General features: G+C 35.2%; 1 protein-coding gene across 1 annotated transcript in view; it reads right to left on the bottom strand.

Annotated features, from left to right (window-relative positions):
• The window catches only part of LOC126976461 (Ca(2+)/calmodulin-responsive adenylate cyclase-like), a 177,602-nt gene that overhangs the window by 22,818 nt on the left and 128,079 nt on the right, over window positions 1-26,705 (bottom strand). The window contains exons 8-10 of the mRNA XM_050824781.1: window positions 4,484-4,642; window positions 3,093-3,237; window positions 1,497-1,670 (exon numbers count right to left, since the gene is read on the bottom strand). Of these exons, the coding sequence (XP_050680738.1) occupies window positions 1,497-1,670; window positions 3,093-3,237; window positions 4,484-4,642 (478 nt within the window). The remainder of the gene's footprint in view (window positions 1-1,496; window positions 1,671-3,092; window positions 3,238-4,483; window positions 4,643-26,705) is intronic.

Below are 26,705 nucleotides of genomic sequence, written 5' to 3'. Positions count from 1 at the left end.
TGTCGTAAAAGTGACGTTTGATTATACTCTGTCATTTTTTTTTAAGAATAGGGTTAGGACCGATAATATCGAATAATGTTTCGTTCGTTCAATCATCGTTTCGACATTAAATACGATGTAACTAAGAGTAGGATTCAACACGACTAATGCCACGATATATCGAATATCGATTTTAGGAGTAGGCCCCCAGACCGATTCCGATGGTTCGCCGGACCGATATCCGATCATGTGTTTAGGCTATAACTAGACGTACTGTGACTCATAGTGATATCACGATTACGAAACGCACAATAATTTTAGTTGCTCGGAACACATCGATCAAACAATGTTAGGCAAAAGTGTATGTGTGGACCGTTGCTTGTGCGCGCAGGGCGTGGTGTTGCATGACCGCGTCGAAGGTGTGATTGTGCGGGGCGGTGGCGGGGGTGGCGGGGGCGGCGGGGGGCGGGGTCCGCAGCGCGCTCACGTCCTCCTGCAGCGCCGACAGCCGCAGCGCCTCCGCCGAGCCCGGCTCCGCGTGGAGCGCGCGCCGCAGGTCCAGCACCTGCCGACACGAACGACAGCTACTGGCTTGTACTCACAGACACACACACGACACTACCTGCACTCCGCGGTCCGAGGTTCGAGCCTTCTTCCGAGACGCCCCGCGTCTGAGCTACATTTTCAGCCTCCAATGCCCCCGCCCGGCTTCGCTGTAAAAGCCTTTAGGGCTATCAGCACAGAGGAGGTTTTTACTCGGCAGGGGGTGTTTACCCGATCCCGACATATGGCCTCTGGGGTCTTCAATACGTAAATGTATTTTCCTCCTTTCAGAAAAAAAACACAATACCCTGCCAATATCGAACCAATCAAACAATACTTAAATAGCGCTTTATAAACATTAATTCAATGCATACATTCAATATACCCAAATAAAATATTATGCAATTTATTTAAACTCGCGCACATCAAATCTACGTTAGTGAACATACCTGTTTATGCGAAATCAACGACTTAACTATACTCTTTCTTTCTAATCAATCATAATCCATACTCGTAAGAATTTTCCGTAACAATCACTCGCTACTATGAACATCGCAGGCGCCAAGCTATGCAGCTGAATATCACAACATATATACGTAACACATTGATGCAGAACGCAACAACTAAAGCATTTAATATATCAAATAACAATTTAGTTAAATATTACGTTTATACATACAAGGCGCCCACTATTTCACAGTTATAAAGGAACCTATGCAATAAACAGCATTATATTTACCTTATAAAAATTCCAACAAAATGAAATGAAGAACTTACCTTTCAAGAGCATGAAGTTTCAACGGAAGACAAATCACTCAACAGTAATACTTACAAGTCATTTAAAGTCCAAAATGAACAAGAATTTCTTTAAACAGTGCAAGAGCAATAGAAAAACATTACAGTGCACAAAGTATAAAAATGTTGATCGTTTATTTAAAATAGAATCAGAATTAATGATGTTTAAATAAAAATACCTTTCTAGCAGCGTTCGCTTTGAGCTCTTGTGGAGATGCGGCCATGTTGGAAAAAGGAACGTCGACGTTAAATTTAATAGAGTGCAGCAATTGTACGACCACGTTAGAAACGTTTTTGAACGAAAGCTTTCTTCTTGAACCGGAGCTCAAACCCATTCCGGCAGTTAAGCACATCTGGAAAATACATTATCAACAAATGTAAATGTAAACAAAACAAAATGGTGAAATTGTAAGAGGTATTTGGTGAGTATTGCATAATATGTCGATGAAGATTATCTTTTTGTTATTTGGTAGAGTTCTCGTGACAGGCATTTTTTATGACAATAAGGGACGAGACGAGCAGGACGCTCAGCTGATGGTAATTGATACGCCCTCCCATTACAAGTGCAGAACCGCTCAGGATTCTTGAAAATCACAAAAATTCTTAGCGGCACTACAGTTTGCCCAGTAATTTCTCTAGCTACGGCGCCCGGTTTGGTTTAAACCGAAACACAATAATGTTTACACATTTCTGCTTCACGGTAGAAATAGGTGTTGTTGTGGTCCAAATAATCTAGCCCCCCACTAGTAAAACACAGGCTTCGTCAATAACGCTTAAATGCCACTGCTTGTGCCGACAATGTGGGGCGGGTTGCCGTATGGTGATGGGTGGTACATGCCAGTTGGTGATCGGTGACGTAGCTAGTGGGTTAATTAATGGGCTAATCAAACTTATAATTTTATATTTTAAGTGACTTGCGCGATGTAGTTAAGAATTGTAGTTTAATAATCCTGAGCGGCCCTGCATTGTATGCTTAAAATCAATGTTCCTGTGATTCCTCTGGTAGTGCTGGAGAATTTGGGCGGCGGTGATCACTTAACATCAGGGAACCCTTTCGGTTGTTTGTCCTTTCCTTCATAAACAAAAGATATATTTCACCTCAAATATTCACAGTAATACAGTTGAAGGGCAACCGAACTTTCTTTCGTCAAAGTTACAGCCATTGTTTGGGCAACTTAACTTAAAATGAAAGGCTTCGGTACAGAACAATGGTCTAACTTTTCGTTAGAGTAATTATTGAGATGTTAAATATTATTGTTTACTAGCAGCAGCCCTCGACGTCGTCCGCGTGGACGCTATAAAAAAGCATTAACAATAGTTATTCTAGCGTGACCATATGGTTATTATACGCTGTCCCCACCTCTTGTTAAAATTCATACAATTTTTTTTTAATATTTCCAGTTGGTTTTTCCTAAGATTATTTTAGTTGTAGAATACATACATAAAAAATATTCGATGCACAAATGTTGCTTTATTACGACTTTATTAGATTATATAAACTAGCTTAATGCTAAGGAAACCATAGCTAGGCTTATTATTATTATTAGCTATCTTACCATTCAGAAATAATTAAGTATAGAAAGTATACAAACGCCACACTAAATCTGTTTGAAGTTTGAAAATTGATCCGAATGTATACAGTGTGTTGACGAACCAGATTATTAACTTCGATCGAAATCGATAAAATTGATCAAGAGGTTTATTAGACAGAATTAGAAAATATTTACAGTGAGACGAGTTGTCAGATAACATAAAATAATATATTTCGCAGTTACCTTTCTACGCCTTGCTGGTGGTATAATAAAGTATGTCTGTATAGAGTGGTCCCGTAGATAAGCATTCCTGCTGGACCCGTGGCCGGGTTCCACCTCATAGGCTCCACCCAGGCATTCCAGAGTAGCTTGTGTTATGTGCACCCTCCTGGAAATAATTTAGATTAATGTATATTACTACCAAGAGGGCCTATGCTTGGCCTCCGATGCTCGGACATAAAAGCTATCTATGTATCGCTGTTGCATCTCTTGACCTCGGCTATTGCGGATATCCATGTGTTAGTTGGTAGGCTGGTTTGGTTTTGACATCCCATCAGGTGTGCTAACAGCCCGTTTGCACCCTCAAATATTTAAAAAGAACATGAGCTTTCTATAGTGAGATTTTCCACTATAACTAAACATTCTAGCGCTGTAAAAAGCGCAGGTCCGGCCACATATACCTATAACACATATGGAGTATTGCAGTCATCTCTGATCTGGCGTATCAGCTCTAACCATTGGACCTCGTGCAATGCAGAGCTGCTCGAATTGTTGGGAATATAGTGTTCACAATGTGAATGGCTAGATTACATGGCGTTGCGAAGAGTGAGTGTCATAGGCTCCGAAGAGCTGTTCGACCTGATTTCTAACGCTGAATTCCACGTTCGCACGACACGTCGTAAATTAGGATATCATCTCTACCATTTGGATGAGTGGCGATCCTCCACAGTGCAGTTTCAAGGAACTTTCTTCCACGTACAACTATTCAAATAATCTTTTATGATATGCCAGAATGAAGGTGCACGAAAAAAGTTGCAGACCGAACGAGTGCATTTAAGTAATAGGTAACGTTTTTTCTTATATCACATTTTATACGATAGACTATGACAGCTGTGAAAACGTCTCGATCTTATTAAGCATGTCCTATTTTTATCGGTTGTCTAACTGCAACAGATTCTCTCTATCTAGACGTATAGATTATCTGAGCGTTTTTGATTGACGTTTCTGTCAAATTGAATAGCTCGGCCGGAAGTCCTTGATCTGATAGCTTGATAGGCTTGACGTATTTGACAAGCTGCCTTTATACAAATATTTCATTCAGAAGCCGGACGTCTAGTTTATAGATTATAGTTAATATTAACTTGATTTCTCCGAGCGTTCCTTAAAAAGATTTCGACACACAAACGAAGTAATGATCCTTTTTTATTTCGAATGCGGAGTTGGAGTAACATACGAAAGATTCCGTAGCATTGTGCAAGATATAAAAAAAATTATGCGAGAAACATTTCTATGTGTTTCCTATCGACTGTCTAAATTGTGCGTTTATAATATTAAGTCTACCGACAGAAGGGCAGCGGAGATTGTAACAAGCATTTCTTGTCTAGTTGGCTTAACAATATAGAATAAAATATTACCCAGGTTCTCCTCCCGCTTCCATGTTGTTCGCGAGCGTGACATCATTGGACCAGACATCGTACTGCCACTTCCTCAGCCCCAGCACGCCGCACAACACCCGTCCCGTGTGGATCCCCACTCTCATGTTGAGCTGGACGTCAGTTGCCTCCACCACGGAACTGCGGATTATCAATCATTGCTTACTATATCAATGATTGGAAGCTAAATTATATAATGTACGAGATTCTCGGCCTTATCAGCGGCCTACTATGAACTCTTATTGCGATTCAATTGACGACCTAAAATGAACTGCTTTGCTTTTTCATTCCACGATGTTATTAGAGCTATTCAATGTAGGTTGACGTAAAATCAAGTCCGAAATTGAATCGCAAACTGTTTTAGTTCGTTCATTCATTCGTACCATGAGGTAATTATTTAACCTAAACTGGATAGCATAAGCTATAACACATAAGTGTCAAAGTGAGCGATTCAAATAAAGTTGCTACTTTATTAGCGGAAAGTGAATCATGTTGTTAATAACTTTAATAAAATAGTGAAAACATACATTAAACATACAGTAAAGGTCACATTTATTGATGAAAGATGAGATGAGAATACTTTATTGGACCATATTGCAAAACAAAATACTGAAAATAAATACCGAAAATTAAAATAGTAAAGACAAGGCAAAAAAAAGTACAGAAAATTGGCTAATAGTTTATAATTTGACGCTATAAAGCACAACTTTAAAACGCAAAAAAATCGCTAAAATAATTTTAGGTTTCGAAACGCAACGCACGCTAACGACTTATGCAACAACTGTAGAGCGCCATCTCTTTCTCACACCGCGGACCACAGCCTAATTTCTTTCGTTCATTCTTCCATAAGCGATTCAAACGCCATTCAGTTATAGGCAATTCATGGTACGAATCTTAGCGATTCAGTTTAGGTACCAAAACTGAATTAAGGCGGAATTGAATTGCTAATTAAAAGTTGATGGTAGGCCTTGTGAACTCTATTTAATGTGACTGGTGGGCACGTGCCAATGCCGAGTAATGAAAATTACTTGCACAGGTTTAGTTTCGTTTGCTGTTACGTACGACTGGCTGAGTAAAGCCAGTCCTACGTAAATTTGCGATCCTGTCAAGACTACTTTGGAAGTTCATCTGACGACAGAACTGCCGTATCGTCGGCAAAGTTAGCAGTTATAGTTACCCCAGAAGAAGAAAGGTCAGAAGTATAGAGAAGAAATAGTGTGGGTCCCATTACACTGCCCTGCGGTACTCCTGCATGTATATTGTATAACGGCGTAACATCTTCACCATGCTTCACGAAGAAGTATCTATTTTTTAAGTAACTGATAGAACTTTTTTAAACAGCTCATACCATTCGGTCAAAGGCCTGAGGTATATCCAAAAATACAGATTTACAATATTGCTTACATTACGTAATTATATTAAAAAAATACGTTTCGAGCATCAAACTAAAGACATGTTATCATTTTTACAACTCTCCCGATTGTAGATCAATTCAAAAATACACTCTCAACACACGATACCTATTTCAACACGTTTATCAGTGAGAAGCATAAAGAAATCATAAAAAATATCCCATAAAAGTGAAGTTAATATTTTTATGAAGCGTCCTATCTTCATGATAAATCTATCACCGTAACAAAGTTGAAATGACTTTGTTGAACACCAATCTGAATATTTGTTAAATTAATCAAAAGCAATAAAATAAATCTCACAAGTCACAAATGTTTAATCCCTACGTATTGACTTGATAAAGCGAGTCCATGACAAATTGCTCAAGCTTGGCACAAGATTTAAAACGTACTTTGTTTTCCTCTAGACATTGTTTAATTGATTAATGACTGTTTGTACTTAGAAATAGATTACAGGAACTCTGAAGAATTAATATCTCTTATATAATATAATCTGAGATCAGGGGAGACCGGGGCAGGATACGTAAGGAAATTAAACTCTTTATTAAAAATAATAAACTCGTAAAGTTAAATTTGTTTAATTGAAAGGCCAAATTGCTTAATTATTTGGTAACAAGGAACAACAATGAGTAATTTGATATTTCTATTTTGATATATGACCGTGGCGCGGGTAATAAGATATTCCGCAAACAAGCGCTTTTCCCCGTCTCATTTGCCCAGTAATTTCACTTGCTACGGCGCCCTTCAGACCGAAACACAATAATGTTTACACATTAATGCTTCACGGCAGAAATTGGCGCCGTTGTTGTACCCATAATCTAGCCGGCATCATGTGCAAAGGAGCCTCACATTGGTACATACATTCGATACAATTCGAAACAGGATTAGTGCCGAGAATTCTAACAAAACAGTGTTAATCTTATATATAAAATTCTCGTGTCACAATGTTAGTTACCTTACTCCTCCGAAACGGCTTTACTGATTTTTACCAAATGTTATATGCATATTCAGTAGGTCTGAGAATCGGCTACTATCTATTTACCATCCCCCAAAATCTAAAGGGTAGTCCACCCCAAAAAGTTTTTTTTTAATTTTTTGACAATATTTTTTATTTTTATTTTATTATGATTCAGCATTGAAAAATACATACAAATTTAAATTTTCGCCCTTCTACGATCGATAAATCGAATCAAATCGATATTTTTACATTATTCCGTTCCATTCACAAAACCGCTATAGGGTTGCAAGGTAACGATCGAATACAATTATTGTAGTACGATATATTTGGTACGTCTGAGAATCGGTTGCATCTATTTTTATACCTCAAAAATTTTTGTTATTGTTTTTTTTTAATTACTTTATGTGGCAATACAACGTTTGCTGGTTCAGCTAGTATCACTATATATATATATATATATATCATTACAGCAAATTTTATATAATGTTAGTATGTTGTTGCTCGAGTTGCGGGTTTAGTGCCCTTTTGGAGTATTACTCAATTTTCCAGTTTAAGTTTTTATTTTTTTTTCAGATTAATGACGACCCTTTGGCTCAGTGGTAAGTCAACTGACTTAATATTAATTAATGACCAGCACAATTGCATTGACAGAAAATTAAGGTTTTCAACGAGCTCAGGATTCTTGACAAATTATATTTTGTGCACTTACACTTTCGTGTTGAAAGATAATGTGTGCGGCGGTGATCACTTAATACCAGGCGACCCGTAAGCGCGTTTATCCTCTCTTCCATAAAAAAAATGTGAGTGTTCTTATGTATGCACGCAAGAGGTTATATACTTCTTTGGCGGAACAAAGCAAAAATCCTTAAAATTATTTATTCCTCCTGCTATTCTACGTTTGTAGAAAGAGCAATACTGTAAAAATCTAGCAAAGATGGCTTTGATAATTAACTAACGAATACGGCTGTATGGGCTTGAACCCTTTGCCTGTCCTAATAATGGAAGAAGATACCAAAAGAAAGTAACGCATGTCGCAAACGTTTATGTCATTACTATGAGTCTGCTACATAAAATTTATTTAAAATAAAGATCCTGTATAGTTACTCTATCAAAAAAACCTATACTCAGTTAAAACCATATCACAGTAATAAAATCTCTATCAAAAACATATGACAGTTTGTAAAAAAATGTCACAACCAGCCCCGGTCTCCCCTACGCTAGTATATTATAAGTCTATGGTTCTTATATATATATAAGACACATAGTATATGTTAATCTTATTATGAAAATTCGAAGAAACCCGCTTTCATAAATTGGGTGCTCCCAAACGCGCTCTCGAATTAAAAAAAGAAAAGTATGTAGCGTAAGACAATATGTTTCGGATATAGCACCTCCTTATCCATATTTAATGAGGTTAATCCAGATTTGTCGCTTCAATGTTAAAAAACGTTTATATTTTACGGCAGCTTTCTTAGATCATTTATACGTCTTGATAGACTGCGACAGCTGTGAAAGCTTCGAAAAAATTGAGGTAAACAGTTAACCTCTATTCTGAGCAATGCACGGAAACTAATACAAAATGAAATATAAATCGCGAGTGTAAGACGTAGCTAGTCACGCACACTAAAACTAATAAACCTGGCCTGTTTTCATCAGTTGTCTAGAAGAATGAGGCTCTATCTAGCCGTATAAATTATCAAAGCTATTATTATTGTAGTGGCTAAAACGAGTGAACACGTGCTGTATCCCCACAAACATGGCGCGTGAACGAGTGCATTTAACGATTTCCTTTGCAGCGCTATTTGTATACGTAATGGCCGATATTCTACCGGTATAGGAAGCAATTTCAATTAAGATTACATAATTGATTAAAATAAATTAGTTTAAAAAAACTCGCCAAAGTAGAGTCTTAATTAAGAGTTCGATCTACAGTGATATAAAATATACTGTGATTTTACAGTATTAAAATACAACTTCGTAATTCGTAACTACTACGGAAAAACCGCTTATCAAAGAAAATACGAAAAAACACTTTTTTGTAATTTTAACAAACGCTTTTTAAAAAATATTATTTCATTTTTAAATCTTTTAGGCTTTATTTATTTAGGCTGGGTTGCATCATAAGTTAGCTGTTATAGTTAAGGTTTAAGTCACATTTAATGTTAACAGTAACGCTGACTTTAACATAGACTTCGGAATGTGTTGCACCATCGTATTCCTTGACAAAGTTAATATTAAAAAGTGAAATATCAATTCAATATCGAATATTTATTTGAAACTTTTGACAGGTTTAGCTATTAAACATTAACAATAGCTTTAACCGGCAAAGAATGGACGGTTACGGTAAACAGTTAACATCTAAAACTTGTCAATTTACAATCCAGCCTTAATTTATAATATTAATAAAATGGCATTGAGACGTACTTATAATTAAAAGGCTCCTTTCTGTATGTGTGTTAATGTTTTTCTAACTATCCGGGTGACAATGGTTAGATACTGGACCAAAGTATCAAAAGTATTATCAAAGTCTGATTTGCTTTACACGTTTGGAAATTTTCAAGTTAAGGCGAAGAGTAAGCAGAAAACATCCAAACAAGGTGTTTTTAGACAAGTTTTTGGTGAAAATATAGCATTTCGAACTATGAACACTACTAAATCCTGTTACACATATACTTAAGTCTTATTTGTTGGTTATAGTTTTCACTCCAGAGCCTTTTTGAACTACCACTTTTCCTTGCAGTTAAACAAGTTTTCTGGCATGGCATGACGCATTTTTTTAGTACAACTCTCAGAAAAGTTATTCTTATAGCTTTACTTTTTTGTCTAGGTAAATTTATTCAGATTAGTAATGAATAACGAGGATTGTAAGCATATAAACTGTTTTCCACGTAAGAATTTAAAAAAAATATTGGCTTTGTTACATAGATGGCGGGCCGGAAGCCGTGAACTCATATCGCTCAAGGTCGCTGGCATTTAGTGTCGCCTTAATAGGACGTTTAAAATTGGCTGTAAACCGCATTTTAGGATTCCGTTACTTCTTGAGCTTGAAATTAAGTGTTTAAAAAAGCATTTTATAAACTTTAATTCAATATTTGAGTAATATTAAGTACTAATATAATTCTACAAGTCATGGTTCAAAGATTGATCTTTTGCTGTATTTTAACGAGGCGGAAAACTAATCTAGGTATGTATTTCATATCTGGGAATATACATTCTCCCGACTTATCACACCAGGCAGGGTCAAGATATTAATATAATAAAATTTAATGTGCAATATCCTGATTAAAAGTTCTTAATATCCTATATATACAGTATAATTAATACTGTCTAAGTTTCGTGAAATTATTTTAGAAAGAGGATTAAGATTATTTTATTTTATACAAATCGTATAAAGTAGAAACAGTATATTGAATATATTTAAAAGAATAATTACTTACTGTATGTTGTACTAACAATTACAAATCCGAAAATTTCTTCATTCTTAAAGCTGGAAGCTTAGTTGTACGTGGAAGAAAGTACCTCATTCCTTTCTCATTAAAAGAAGGTGGTCTTATCGGAATAAAAACTTATAAGCATATAAAGAAAAAAGTGTGTAAAAAACTAAAAAAAACATAACACATCTAAATATAAAAAACCTACAAACTGTTAATCAAATACAAATAATTACGATTTCGCCATTTCAGTGTTCAGTGAAATATAAATACTCCAGGAGGGATCGAACTTATGAGTTTTTGTTCGAGAGGCACTAATTATTCCGACAATGAGATAAAAAAAATACTCTTCGGAAGTTACTTCGATAAACTTACTCCAATTAAAAAGCAATAACTTCAGAGAGCATTGTCGGCACACTTACATCAACCTAACCAGTTATTTAATAGCACAGAGCGCGAGCCAAGTTGCTCACAAGTTTACAACTAATTCCAAGTTTACATTTGAAAGCTAAACATAGATTGTTTATTCAATACAAAGCTAGTTCATAAGTTATGTCAATACCAACCGTTCGTGTACACCGGAGTTAAAACAATTTAATACACGCTACAGAAATTAATTTGTAGCGAGAGAAATTATTGTTAGATATAATAACACGGTACTCAAGTATATTTATATTACGTTGAGAACTTAATAATCGAACTTTTTTTAGAGAAGAGGAGGACAAGCGAGCGTGCGTGTCACTTGATGTTAAGTGATCACCGTCGCGCACAATTCCTTGCAATACCAGAGGAATACAGGAGGACATGATATTTTTGATTTCACAGGATGCCGGCTAGATTATAGGTACCACAACGGCGCCTATTTCTGCCGTGAAGCAATAATGTGCAAACATAATTGTGTTTCGGGCTGAAGGGCGCCGTAGCTAGTAAAATTTCTGGGTAAATGAGACTTTAATATCTTATGTCTTAAGGTGACGAGCGCAACTGTAGTGCGCTATTGTTATTCGAGAATCCTGAGCGGCACTGCATTGCAATGGGCAGGGCGTATCAATTACCATTAGCTAAACGTACTACTCGTCTCGTCCCTTATTTTCATAAAAAAAAGCTTAAAACCGCTTTATTATTAGGACGGTAACAAAGGCCTTATATACAAATCTGAAAACAATAAGCGAAAAAAATCCAAATGTTGTAATCACAAATATAAAATAAACATCTTTATTGAGTGTAAATTCCGCTTAGCCTTTAATCAATTCGAAACGTGTTTCGTCTATACACGAGGCATCCTCAGGAGATGGTGAATCACCGAATTCAAAATGTTTAATTAACACTCACTTAACACATAATATAGTATTTTCTTACATTAACGCGACTGTCACACATTTAAATAAATAATTTTTTAAAGGATTAAAATGCGTGTGATTGTAACTTTGTTTTACATTAGATTTTATACTATTTCGAGATCTAGATCTGGAAAGGTCTTGAAACGTCGGGTTAACTAAAATAATAATAAGAATATAACTTTTACGCAAAAATCTAATGTAAAAACAAAGTTACACGCGTTTTAATCCTTTAAAAAGTGTTTTATTTAAACATTTTAATAATTATGGATTTTAATAAAACCGAAAAAAATCAAAACAGTCCGAACACAAAATATTTTCATCTCACTTAAAAAAATAGTTAATCCAGATTTTTGAGCTCCAAGTCGAACTGCTCGCCAACTTCTTTACCCTCATTAAAATAAAAGACCGAAGTACATTACTTTTATTATGAGCGACGTTTAAAACATGAGTAGAATTAATTAATTTAGACTTTAGCTCCTCGTGGGAGTCTACCTACCCACTTCATTTAGGCAATTAAAACGCAAGCGCCAACTAGGATCAATATTAGTATTACCTTTGTACACTAAATTTTAAGTATATTTTCAAAGTTTTCGTTATTTAATAAATGAGACTCATCATTCACTTTCAGTTCGACCCACGCGCGTCAGTTGTACGTGCCGCTGTAGAACATCCTACAACCCTTTGACACGACATAACGGGATAGGGACTGGAGACACGAACCTCTACATCGTATGGCTACGAATCCTGGCTTAGCGAAGCTCGGAGCCACAAGCGGCGCGGAGTTGCGATACTGTTGCGGTTTTAACATACCCTATTTTAATAGGCGCCAAATTAAAACTTTTATTTTTATAATTTTGACGAAACGAGCAAGTCGACATGATGAATAAATGACATGCTCTGCCCATTTATGTCAATATATGCCAATTGTGTTCGTCGCTTTAGTCTTATAAGTCTCATTAGCTCAGTAATTTGTCGGCGTCATTCAAAATGAAACCCTATACCTAAACGTTAAAATCATATTATAAGAATATCAGTGTACGTATCTCACGTGGAAGCTCTAGAAAATTCGCGACGGCACCTCTCGGTCATCAGTCGTTGGCAAGGGAATTTTGCCTTTCTGATAATAAATCATAAAGTTGAATAAGGTACATTTTCATATTAATATGATCGAAGTCAATATTGTAAGCATGACGTGTTTATGATCGCGGTTTTTAGTAGATGCTTCTCAACACTTACAATATATAAATACGAGGTTGGCGATTCATTCTAAGTTTGGAAGTGACACATACAAGCGATATAACAAGTAATCGATTTTTACGACTCAACGATATTAGACTTGCGATTGTTATTTGAATTAGTTGTCTAAGCCGTTAGATTTAATTTAATTGGAGTTATTTCTTTTGCAAATCGCAGAATCAGAGAATGTAACACGGTACGATATAAAATACATTACTGTCGCGGGCAATAAAGAGGAAATACCATTCCATAATTATGTGGAGTGCAGGTGTTTTCTATTTTTCAAGATCTAGTCTTTGTGGATTCAAAATGTATTAAGATATTATCAATTAATTAATATTATAATTTCAATCTACATTTTTTATAAAACAAATTATAGAATATACATATTTCATGCAGTTCTCGTCTAACCTAACCGTTGAATAAAGGTGGTTCTGAAAATTGTTGTGTATATTGGATAATTTGTTGAATATTAACAATTTGCTATTTTTTGAACTGATAAACCCTCACTTTTGGGTTTGATTACACAAATTGAGAGTTTTACAAGACATAGAAGATTTATCAACGATACATCACTCTAACGGTTAGCTAGGTGGAAGAGCGCTCGCACGGAAAACAAGAGGTCACGAATACGAGTCCTGTTTGACGAATTTTGAAATTTGTTTTCAAATTTTCTTTGTGTAATTAATTCTAAAAGTGAGAATTCTCACTTTAAAAAATAACAAATTGTTTCGATTTGAAAGAGCGACATCTCAAGTCAATTTCCTATGCAAATATTGGGGATGAACTATCAACTGTAAAGTAGATCCTGTAGATGAAGCCACATCCTGAGAGTTGAACAAGACATACAAGATTTATAAACGACATATCACTCGAACGGTTAACTCATTGGAAGAGGAAAGCGAGAGGCATCATTCATAAATTTTGTTTTCAAATTTAATTTGTGTGTATAATCATAATATATTTTATTTTCTGTCAAATTATTCGCAGTTTGCACTTATCGCTTATAGCGACAATTCGTGGCCATACATTTGGACATGTTACTTCATATTTTAATGTAGAAACGATGTCATTCAAGTTATAACTGCCAACGCAGCTCGTGACAGTATATGTAGTCTGTACTGAAATGTTATTTGCGTTTTAAAGTGATGTTTACACTTCTAAATAAAAGCATACACTTCTTTTATACTATTTCATCTTTTTATAAAGTCATTTGCATCCAAATGACTGTTTGCGGGAAGTGCATAAAGTAAAATGGATATTGCAAAAAAATGTACTTGTGAGTTTTTATGAAACCATGATGCAAGTGAAATCTTTTTTTTTACAAAATAAAATATAACTATCAGCATAATAATTTAAAGAAAAAAAAACATATTTAAATACAAAATTTACTTATTGAAATAAAACTTAAAATTTGAAAACTTTTGTGTGAAATTCGAGGCAAACATCCCACACTCCCTCTCAGGAACCAGAGTTTAAATATATATATGGCTTAGACACGTGTTTTATTAGACAGTGACCGAACAATAACTACGTCTATAATGAAGTTTATCTTTTTCAAATACAAAACAGTGTTTAGCTTGTATTTAATTAAAACGTCGTTAAGGACAACATAAACTGAAGCGTACAAGAAAATTTATGGAACAGAACACATTTTTTGGCCACTGTCATTTATCTGTCATCATACTATCCGGCCATTAATGCTGATACAATTAAAAATAAACAAAATTGAATTACATTTGAATTTGGAATCTGTCATTTACATATATGATTGTTCATTGAGTTTTCTCATTTTGGCGTCCATTTTGGAGACCACTTCGAATAAGCTTTTTTATATTTTAAATTGTTTTATATTTATGTATAAAACAATTAAAACTAACACACTGTAAGGGTAATAAATGTTATATGCAATACAAAATTATTTTTTTCTTTGTTTCAGTATTTATGGAAAGACTAGGTAAATATGATCTATCCGTTAGACACGCCTTAGACGAGCTTCGACTCGTGTTTAAATATGTATAAGCAATGTCTAAAGTTGAAGGCTAGACAACAGAAAGACACAGATTTGTAATAGACGTTTTTTAAAACAAGTGTTCTACACATGATTAACTTTTTTGTTATAACACAGGGAGCGTCTCAGACTATTGGGCCAAATTGACTTGACCACGAAATTTAAAATGTTTTAAATTACATTATAACAGTAATTTGTTACTAAATACGATCTTTATTAATTATAAGGTTTGATCTCAAAACAGTGAATAATGTTAATAATCCTTTAATGTTTCTCCATTCCATTAGATGGGTGGGTTTCTTCCGTTTTTTACGGCGAACGACACATTTTACCACAGCTTTATATCGCGCGGGCGAGCGAGGCTACATTCTGCATGTAGACTGACAACTCCTTAGATAATTTATACGTATAGATAGAGCCTCTTGCTTCTAGACAACCGATGAAAACAGGCCAGGTTTATTACATTCGTGTGCGTAACAAGCTACGTCTTACATACGCGATTTGTATGTCACTTGTATTAGTCTTCGTGCATTGCTCGAAATAGTGGTTAAATGTCAACCTCAATTTTATCGACGTTTTCACAGCTGTCACAGTATATCTGGTCGTTTTAAAATCTAAAAACTTAAGCTTAGCAGAATCAACACTAAATATATCACTATATCATATAAATACGGATTTCCACAAAAATCAATAAATTAATTAACATTAAGTACCTCATTCCGCTTTTGATTTCGAAAAACTTTTACAAACTTGTATACCCTCGAAGCTATGTGTAAAGGAATTTCAAACTACGAATAAAAAGCGTTCGTGTTATTTGAATCTAAAGCATTCGTTGAAATCACCGGCTTCAGTTTTAAATCCATAACTTTTTCAAATACTACATCGACTACCAGCTCATTACAATATTCCAACAATGGATACTGGATAGCCGTGTTGAAAAGCATTTCGTTGAGAACGCCTCAAAGACTTTCAATCGTTTTACAGAGTAAAGGGGAGCACTACAATAAGACACAAGCTTTAAGCTAAGCGCTTCTTCTTATCTATCTTAAATATGTATATTATATCTCATCTCTATTCGGTTTTGTTTCAGAGAAAATATTATTTCATGCTAATTTGTTCTTCGTGAGATCAAACTTTTTTTTCTCCAAAAAATATGAATTTTTGAATTAAATAACACTGATATTAGATCAGTTATTACCCACTAAATACGGTGCAGAATATTTCCTTCAACTCGTTAGAGCTGATTCTGACATGAGTAAAGAATAGTTACAAATAAAAACTACGTCTAAAAAAACCGACTTCACAAACTGAAAAGTATAAAATAGCTTAATAAAGATTTAATTTAATACACCTCTCATGCAAATCTTATACCTTTAATATTAATAAAATACTATTGCTTGTGTATGTGCTACCAATTGATACGGTTTAAGTCGGTGCCTACCGCGTGGGTTGTTTTGTTCTAGAGCTAGACGAAGCTATCCGGCTCAAAGTCACGCGTGGCGAGTGTAGGTACCTGCTACTACATTTGCCTTGGCACCGACTTCAAATGTCAAAAGAATTTACTATTCAACATTAATTATAACAATACATCAAAAAATTTAAGGGTAACTAACAAATGAAAAATAAAATGAATAATAAATTATAAAATGCTTTAATAGTAAAAAATACAAACGACATTTCAAACCACATATTGTATGCTAAAAAACTACAAAAACACGTGAACACAAAAAACACCAATTCAGCTGTACAACAAACACCTTATTATCTTTTGCGTTGCAGGCGAATAAACGTTGTTTTCAAAGTTTAATCCGTTGGACATACACAATAACCCTGTGTTAACTAACCATGTTTAGTTTGATGGAGAAACTATTGAAGTAAACTGCGCAGTTATATGACAACAGCTTCATGAAAGTATGTTGGGTTTAAATATTAAATCTTCTATTAAGACCTTCTGATTAATAATTGTATATCTTCGATGGTAAGTCCAATATATTAGTGGCGAATTCTATAAAGATTAAACACGTTTTCCTTTATATGAAAAGTACTTTAGTGGCAAGAATAGAAATATCTTTTATAACAATAAAGAAAAACACACAAATGCCTTCAGTTTACAATATTAATAAGTTATAAAATACTAAATGAAGTATAAAAATATTCTCATATAAATCGTGAAAGACGTAAGTTATTGGTTATGTTAAAATTGATAAGGTTATGGGTCACTCTGAGCAAACTGTGCAACGTAGGATTTGAACTATGTATCATAAACAATTACCGTTCGTCCTGACTGCAAATATATATATATATATATATATTGCATATATACACACGTACTTTTACTTAATTGTACACCAAACTAATTTTAGAAATAATAATTATATTATAATACTAGCTGACCCAGCAAACGTTATATTGCCGATATTAAATTCGCGATACAAAAGTTACTGTTGATCGTAGATGGGTGAAAGATTTGAAGTTTTATGCATTTTTTAACTCATAATAAATCAAAATTTAAAAAATAATGTCAAAAAAACTAAAAAAAAAAATTTGGCGTGGACCACCTTTAACATTTAGGGGGATGAATTTCATGAGAATCGGTCAAGCTGTTTCGAAGGAGTTTAACTATAAACACCGCGACAGAGAATTTTATATATTAGATACTTACTCAGGGATAATGTAGCTTTCTAGTTCTAGTAGTTTTTATCTGTCTGTTAGTCTGTTCCTGTCTTGCACCTTCTTGATGAAACTTGATTCGTACTTAGAGCATGTGACGGGTTATGAATACGCTATATATAATATGAAGACTATATTCTGCCCGCAGCTTCTTCCGCACCGAAAATGTAATCACACATCTTACGGAAATATTAAAGTGAAGTATATATTCAATGGGGTACTGAATAAAATTCTGTCAGTAGCATGAGTTTTAGCAAATAACACCTTTTTCTAACAACGAAAGTCGAAACACTTGGTCTTGGGCATTTTTCTTATCATGAAGTTTCGTGTAAATACGAGTCTACTTTCAGGACAGTTTAGGCCTTAGAGTCCCCAAAATTATACATTAAGGCATTTTTTTATGGAAAAGGAGGACAAGCGTACGGGTCACCTGGTGTTAAGTGATCACCGCCGCCCACATTCCATTGCAACACCAGAGGAATCACAGGAGCGTAGCTGGCCTTTAAGGAAGGTGTACGCGCTTTTTTTGAAGGTATTAAATTGAAAGACAAGAGGAACAGAAATTTCTACAGATTGCAGCACAGTAAAAATATATATAATTTCCTATTTAATTCTAATCGTGTACCAGATTTCCACGACTTTATAACTTAGTCTTTTCTTATCATTAGCTCAACCCTTTACGAAGTAGCGGTAGATTCAATAATATTGTTTTGACATTCAGAAGTGTCATATATGTGACCTACATGAATAAATTGATTTTGATTTTTGAAAGCTACTTGGCAGTGTTAGCAAGTATTCATTTAAGTTACTAAAGGATAGTCGTACTTTTGTTTTGAGTTCAATTGATGTTAGTAATTATTAATTAATCTACATGTAACCTACATGTACACCCTAAGTGAGGGGCCTAATAGTTACTTTACGTTACTTTTTTATTCCAAATTACTTTTAAGATGTCGTCATCATCAGCCGGAAGACGTCCACAAAAGCTTCCCCCAAAGATCTACGCGACGAATCGTACCGTGCTGCCCTCATCCAACCTATTCCGGCGATCTTGACCAGATCATCGATCTTTTAGGGGCCTACCAACACTGCGTCTTGCGGTATGTGGTCGTCATTCGAGGACTTTATTGCCCCAATGGCCATATTCTGTCAGTCGAACTATGTGCGCTGCCCACTGCCACTTCGGTTCCGCATTAATTTGCGCTATGTCGGCGACTTTGGTTCTCCTACGGATTTCGGATGAATCGATATCGCAGGGAAACTCCGAGCATAGTCCTCTCTATTGCCCTATGCGCGACCATGGGCTTTCTCATCACACCACGACTGCAAAATGTCACCAACTACAATAATTTAAGAAAACAACACATTTTTATGCGTGTTATAGATTGGATATAGTAAAAATCTGATACACTGAAACACGTCATTCTCCGGAATGCAGGAAGAATATACAAAAACAAATTTGAAACAGGTTTGTGCATTTCGTAGTTGTACCAGCGCACACTAAACACTGCCCAGTGTATTCAGCCTAGCAGAGCCAACAAAACATGGCGAATACACGTAAAAAACCTTTTAAGCCTTAACAAAAGTACGCAAATAAACAAGAAAAACTAGACGCGGCTTTTGTAGGCATTCGGATAATAGCAAGTTATTTATTGTACGAACGTCACTTGTCACTGTTCAATGGAGTCTCTCTTAATTAATAATGATGTCAGACCTGTCAACGATGACATTCAAACAAAGAGTACGTAAATGAGAGGTCGACGAAAATAACATTAGTCATACTTAAATATACGTAGAGAAGAATATATTTAATACTGTTAATTTTACTAGCTAATATTGCACAATCATTTAAAAAAGTTAGAATTGTACACCGTCACAATGCGCGGTTGGACCGCGTCATGTGAACGTCTGGCATTCTACAACAGGCTAACGAATCTCTCTAAGAAAAAAGCGATTCACTCGATTGTATAGAAACGTGCAGTCATTAATAGATTGACAGATGACGGCTATAATCTTGTAAAATACGGAGATAGCCGAAATCCACTAAGTTTTAAGCAACTGGTCCAGTAAGTGCTTATCGAAATCCACATTCAAATTTAATGAAAACCTTTTCGTAGTTTATAGGATCAGTTATGTCAACTAATCAATGTAGGTACATAAAACTAGTAATCCTGGACTTATTACTAATTGTTTTGATTTTGAGGTTATGTTACATTTTATCAAACAAAAAACCCGGGCCTTGTTTTAAAAAATGGTGACTTGGACCTGGGGGTAATCGTTGGATGTTTACATATCATCATCATCATAATTTGTTGTGTCATGTTCTTGTTATGAAATAATGTTATAGCGGAACTGTCAAACTGACAGTGACAGCTTGATAATGAGCGACCAATTTTGATTTGTCAATGTGTGCGTTAGATAGCTAGTCGTTTAGCTGCATTTAGTGCTCGACCGACGGTCAGCTTTGCCATCGGTCGAGCGTAGCGCGTATCATACATAAATACAAATATTTTATTTTGTCTCAAAAGAAAACGTAATATACAAAAAATGAATCCATATTTAACCTCTTTAATAAGTGCGTACTACTTACACAAACGATTACGAAATAAAAGACGGAGAAGGTATCATGTTTACCCAATTATTATAGAGCGATAATGAAAATCGGTTATTGTAACTATACGTTCGCTTTCTCCGTTAGATTTTCTTCTCTGTCGCACGCTTTGTTGTTCTTTACGCTAGTATATTGTAAACATACAGAAACCTAAATATGCTTTAGGATATCTATATTTGAATTATTAACTTCCTTAGAAGGCCTGACCACTTTATTTTACTCACAAAATAATTGCTCAAGGCGCCTAATGAAATTTTCTTTTAAAAAAAAAAGTCCAAATATTTTAATAAAACTAGAGCGAAAACCACAACAAACCGATTAAAAGAATTACGTTGGCGACGTGTTCACAGCTGAAAACTCTTTATCGCGAGCTCGAACGACGAGAAAACATCGTAATTAAGCTAGCGAGTGTACAAAGAAATTCTGCAGAGAAAACACTTTTATTTCATTGTTTACGTTACGAGGAGTTAGACGTAAAATCCGAGATTTTATAAAACATTAATTGCAGAATATAATATAAATAATGAACCGCGACTTATTAAGAATAAGTGAATTAAACTGACCGACTTAATACAAATTCAAATATTTTTATTCAAAATAGGATGTGACATCACTTATTGAAAGTCAAAAACTACCAAACATTCCAAAACGAATGCCTCAGACCTGAGAAGAATGGGCGTAACAAACTCAGCGGTCTTTTTTTTCATCAAAAAATATGTTTACAAAGTAATATTCTACAATTAAACATATTATTTAATAGCCTGAGTCGCTCCATTCCCAATCTGTGGTATCATTGAGAATGTAATTTATGTTACAGTAGCCTTTACCACACAAACGTGTTTTAACAGTTCTTTTGAATAACGTAATACTTTTATTTTGAACATTTTCTGGGATCTTGTTGTAAAAGCATATACATCGCCCAACAAAAGACTTACTATAACTCGACTTAGCCGATAGTAGGCAATAGAAATAAAGATTTGTGAAGGAACACCTGCGGAAGACCTAACGCCGAAATAAAGTTACGAGACAGTTACAAGAAAAGTCGTTCAACTGAGTGATACGACTTACGCATTACAATGCAGTGGCAGGATCTTTGAGTGATCACATAATTGTGAGCGGCATCTTAATTGGGCTCGTCACTATTCCTAAATGTTAAGTCTCAAAAGCCCAGTAATTTCACATGCTACGGCGCCGTTCTAACGGAAACGACAGAAATTAGAGAGCTACTAACAACAACTTGACCCAGTAAACGATGTATTGACATATTATAAAGTAATAAAAAAAATTCAATACTTAAAATTTTAGGGATATAAAATATAGATGACGACCAATTATCGTCAGACCTACCAAATATATCGTACTTTAATTATTATTATATAAGACTGCCATCTTGCAACTCTATTATGGATCTGTAGATAGAATACCCAGAATAATATAAAAATCGCGATACCGATATATTCACCTTTTAAACCTTCTCTGGACTTCCACAAATAATTCAAGACTTAAATTTTCCAAATCGGTCCAGCCGTTCTCGAGTTTAAGCGAGACTAACGAACAGCAATTCATTTTTATATATATAGATTACAGAAGGTCCACTTACTCAAACCTCATAAAGAAGTATATACTTCATTCGCCCGCTCGTAGGGTGCTTTTTTAATAGTATAGAGAAAGGTTCCGTCCCATTTTTAAATTGTCCTCGTTTTTTAATCTTAGATTTATAATTTGAGGTCGGCAAAACATAATAATTACGAGCGATGGCTAAAGAATTAACACGTGTTTGAACTTGTTGACAAGCCTATATTATAAAGCCTGGGACTAGATTATGATTATTTTATAGCGATAGAAATGACTGTAGAATATTGTACATTTTTATTGAAATGAGCGCAAAAAAAGAATGCTGGGAGAGATTCCTTCGCCACTACTTCTCTCTCAGAGCACCATTTGTTTCTGAAGCGGTAGTAGTATCTAATCTATCAAAAAGAATTCTTAAGGAATCAATTTTGAGAAAATAAGCCTTTTATGCCTAAACTATATAAACAATCATATCAATTATTTTCCAAACATCACTGATAATGGTTATTAATCCTTGTACAAGATATTTCGCTGGTTGTACATATTATTATGCAAATGGCGCTCACATCTTAATGAAGATTATAGAGAATATATTAGCTATAAGCATGTTGTTGTGAGTAATTGAATTGAATGAAGGATCATTAATATAAACATCCCAAGTACGTGTATGTCGTGGTGTCCTCCGGGCCACAGAATGTCCTCGCTCGCGGTCATTGCGGTTGGTGCGTTTCCTCTTAGCTAGCTAGGGTTACCATTTAGTAAATAAAAAATCCTGACATTTCGATAAAAGTCTGAACTTTTTAGTTGATCTCGTTTAGATTTCGTTTCAGTTTCATTCCATCTTATTGAAAATAAAATCCGGATAAATTATAAAGCTGGACTAAATCCGGACTAGTCTAGAAGTCCGGACATGTCCGCATTAATACGGGCAGATGGTAACCCCACTCTCAACCACATTATAATATACTTGACATGTGAATATAGCAAATGCCATTCAAATCCCTAATCCTTAATTCGTTTTAGTTTTTAACTGACATCGAAAAGGAGGATGTTCTCAATTCGATTGGTATTTTCTTATGTATGTACACCGATTACGCTGAGATTTATGATCCCATTTTCGTGATTCTTCTTTACTTTGATGCGGAATGTTTGCCATTTGGTTCCATTAAAATTTGAAATAGTTTGGCCCAGTAGTTTTCATTTTATGAATATTTTTGTTTATATGGATGATATTATAGTTTGTGTACTGGTTTTCTATGAGTTTTAATTTAGTTTGATTTTATATGAACCCTAAAAACCCGACTTAAACCCTATGAATAGGTAACGCATACAAATAATAGTATTTTATTAAACTTAAGGGTATAAGATTTGCATAAGAGGTGTATTAAATTAAATATCTATTAAGTTATATTAATATTATACTTTTGAGTTTTTGAAGTCGGTTTTTTTAAGCGTAGTTTTTTTTTATATTAAATTATAACGATTACAAATATAACTTATAAGAAAGCAGCAATCAAGCAACAATTGAAATGTCCTCACAGATTCTGGTCTCGTCATCGTTTGTCACGGGAGAATCGGAGAAATGACAATGAGCAAACCTTGATCTTCAGATAGTTATTGCTAAGATTAAGAAACTTGTGCAGTCGGGGCCCTCGCCTTTGATCCCAGTTACCCTGCTAAACATACCATAGCTAGGCTAACTAAGCTAAACAGTAACTACCACATACATTGATACAAATCTATACCTAAATTATAATTAAGCCACTATTTTACATACTATTCCTAATTATGCGGCAAGGCATTGTAATGGGCAGGGCGTATCAATTACCATCAGCTGAACGTCCTGCTCGTCTTGTCCCTTATTTTCATAAAAAAACACAAATTTATAATCTTATACTACGAACCACTCAATTTATATTAAACTTTTAGCACAACATAATTTTAGTTACAATACGATATACGACACTAGGTGATCTTAGACAGTCCTGTGATTCCTCTGGTGTTGTAAGAGAATGTGAGTGGCGGTGATCACCTAACATCAGGTACCATAAAAAAGTTGTTACCCGTCGCTCGTCCCAATAACCACTTATAATGCGACTACGTAACCACACAAAAACTCCCGTATCGGAAAAACTCCAAACATTCTATCTCGAACCTACTTCTAGTTCGTTACTCTGTTTCCATGTAAGTATATAATGTTAAATTATATTGTAATAATAAACAAAATAAATCAGTTTGAAAAATTAAACATACACACACAGTTTAAAAACTGCGCACATCTATATCATATCCGAACTACGCCGGACGGAACCAAACCGAGCATTACGCCTTTTTGTGCCAATTTCTAACATATTTTTTTTAAGAAAATAAAGGACAAGACGTGCAGAACGTTCAGCTAATGGTAATTGATACGCCCTGCCCATTATAATGCAATGCCGCTCAGGATTATTGAAAAACCCAAAAATTAAGAGACATAAGATGTTAAGTCTCATTTGCCCAGTAATTTCACAGGTACGGCGCCCTTCAGACTGAAACACAGTAATGATTACACATTACTGCTTCACAGCAGAAATAGGCGCCGTTGTGGTACCCATAATCTAGCCGGCATCCTGTGCAAATAGCGTCCCACTGACATCTAGTTTGCTACGGGAAAATAAACATCTTCCAAATTATAGGCAATGATTTTACAAAACAAATTAATCCCGAATTAACATAATACTTGAATTAATTCAAATTGGATGAACGGTGCGTCACTTGTATCGGGTTAAATTACTTAAGCTGATAGTAAGGGCTTAACCTTCGCATACTTCACGGCCACACAGAGCGGCCATGACAAAGAAATTATTGAGTTTCCTCGCACGATAAGTGTTATAGCTTACGTGAGGCTCTGATAATGTTTATTGTACTTAATTATTGCTTGTGTGGTGGCCTCATGATACGATGCTTTGGCCTTTAAAATGTATTTGAAGCGAAGCTTTTATATGCACTTTCGGGCCGCTGGCTTCTTTCAACCTTAAGTATCAGATTTTAGAGTTACACGAGGGCGTCAGATTTGGGACCGTTACACGATATATATAATATAGTTATATGAAGAGTTGGTTGTCAGCTGTTTCGTTTACCCTTTCTGTCGATTTTTATTAATAAACCGTGTAAATTGTGCCTCACACTATTATTTTTCAACGCCTAGTTCCTACGCTTTATTTTTTTATGTAAAAGGAGGACGAACGAGCTTACGAGTCACCTGGTGTTAAGTGATCACTGCTGCCCACATTATCTTGCAACACCAGAGGAATCACAGGAGCGATGCCGGCCTTTAAGGAAGGTGTACGCGTTTTTTTTTTGAAGGTAGGTAGATACCCATGTCGTATCATCGCGGAAACACAAGAAAGTTCGTTCCACAGCTTTGTGGAACGTGGAAGAAAGCTCCTTGAAAACCGCACTGTGCACCATCACACATCCTGATAATGGGGATGATATCCTAACTTGTGGCGTGTCGTGGAAGGTGTGCGAGGGTGGAATCCGGCGGCAGGAATCAGGTGAAACAGCTCTTCGGAACACTCCCCGTGATAAATGCGGTGGAGGACACACATTGAATCGATGTCTCTACGCAGCGCCAAGTGATCCATTCGTTCACAGAGCACTGGGTTCCCGACAACTCGAGCTGCTCTGCGTTGCACGCGGTCAAGTGGATCGAGCTTTATACTTTAAAGGTTCGCTTCTTTCGGCCGTCAATAGACGTCACTGTTTTTTTGATGGATTTTGTGTCCAAGATAAGCTTCCTAAATAGGTGATAAAAATAAATACTTTTCAGTTTGTGCGTCTTTGTATAAGATTTTGGTACAAGTATTCAGCCGAGGTTGGTTTCGTATGAAATATATAGAATGAATAAATAAATTATCACATGAGCGCTGTCGGCCTTTTAAGTGGATGTAGGTACTCGCTTTTGAATTTACCCACGTGGAAGAACTCTTCACATCTGTAATCCTTTCAATTTGTACGTATAATGATTTTGTTGTGGTAGTCATTAATGTACAGGGAGTACATCATAGTAAGTGATCACTTTGGTTATGTTGTTAGTTTGCTAAGGATTAAGGCTTCAACTTAATGATCGGTGAAATTTGTTACATTGGAATATCAAAATTATAAAAACAATTGAATTTTAATTTATTTACTTGTTACGGCCTTATTAAAGTTAAAATATAAAAAAAGCGGCCAAGTGCGAGTCGGACTCGCCCATGAGCGGGTTCCGTAGCAGCAAGTAACATAATATAAGAGTTCTTGTTGTTCGTTGTAACGATTTATGACGTATTAAAAAAAAATACTAACTAAATCTTGTTCAAACCAATTTTCGGTGGAAGTTTGCATGGTACCTCATATATTTAATGTACATCATATATTTTTTTAGTTTTATCATTTTCTTATTTTAGAAGTTACACACACACATTTTACCACTTTGGAAGTGTCTCTCGCGCAAACTATTCAGTGAAGAAAAATGATATTAGAAACCTCAATATCATTTTTGAAGACCTATCCATAGATATGACTATATAGATATAGACCCTACAAGTATGGGTTTGATAAAAAAAATTGAATTTCAGTTCTAAGTATGGAAACCCCCATAATTTATTGTTTTTTTTAATATTTTTTGTGACAATCTTATTGAGTTCACAGAATACATCTATTCAGCAAGTCTCAACAGTATGGTTCTTACAATTTCGGAAATAAGTGGCGGTGACATACGGACGGACAGACAGACAGACATGACGAATCTATAATGGTTCCGTTTCTTGCCATTTGGCACCGAAACTCTAAAAAGGTATTAACAGGTTAAGGTAAAATAGATATACTATAGGTACCTCTATTCTAGGACATGTTTCATATTTAATACTATGAACTCACATATATATGCATTTTATTATTATTATATGCGATAAACCATTTCACACATGACTAATTCTATAACAAT

This window comes from Leptidea sinapis, chromosome 41, assembly GCF_905404315.1.
Source record: "Leptidea sinapis chromosome 41, ilLepSina1.1, whole genome shotgun sequence".
Classification (NCBI taxonomy): Eukaryota; Metazoa; Arthropoda; class Insecta; order Lepidoptera; family Pieridae; genus Leptidea; species Leptidea sinapis.
This window is presented reverse-complemented; position numbering and strand designations above follow the sequence as displayed.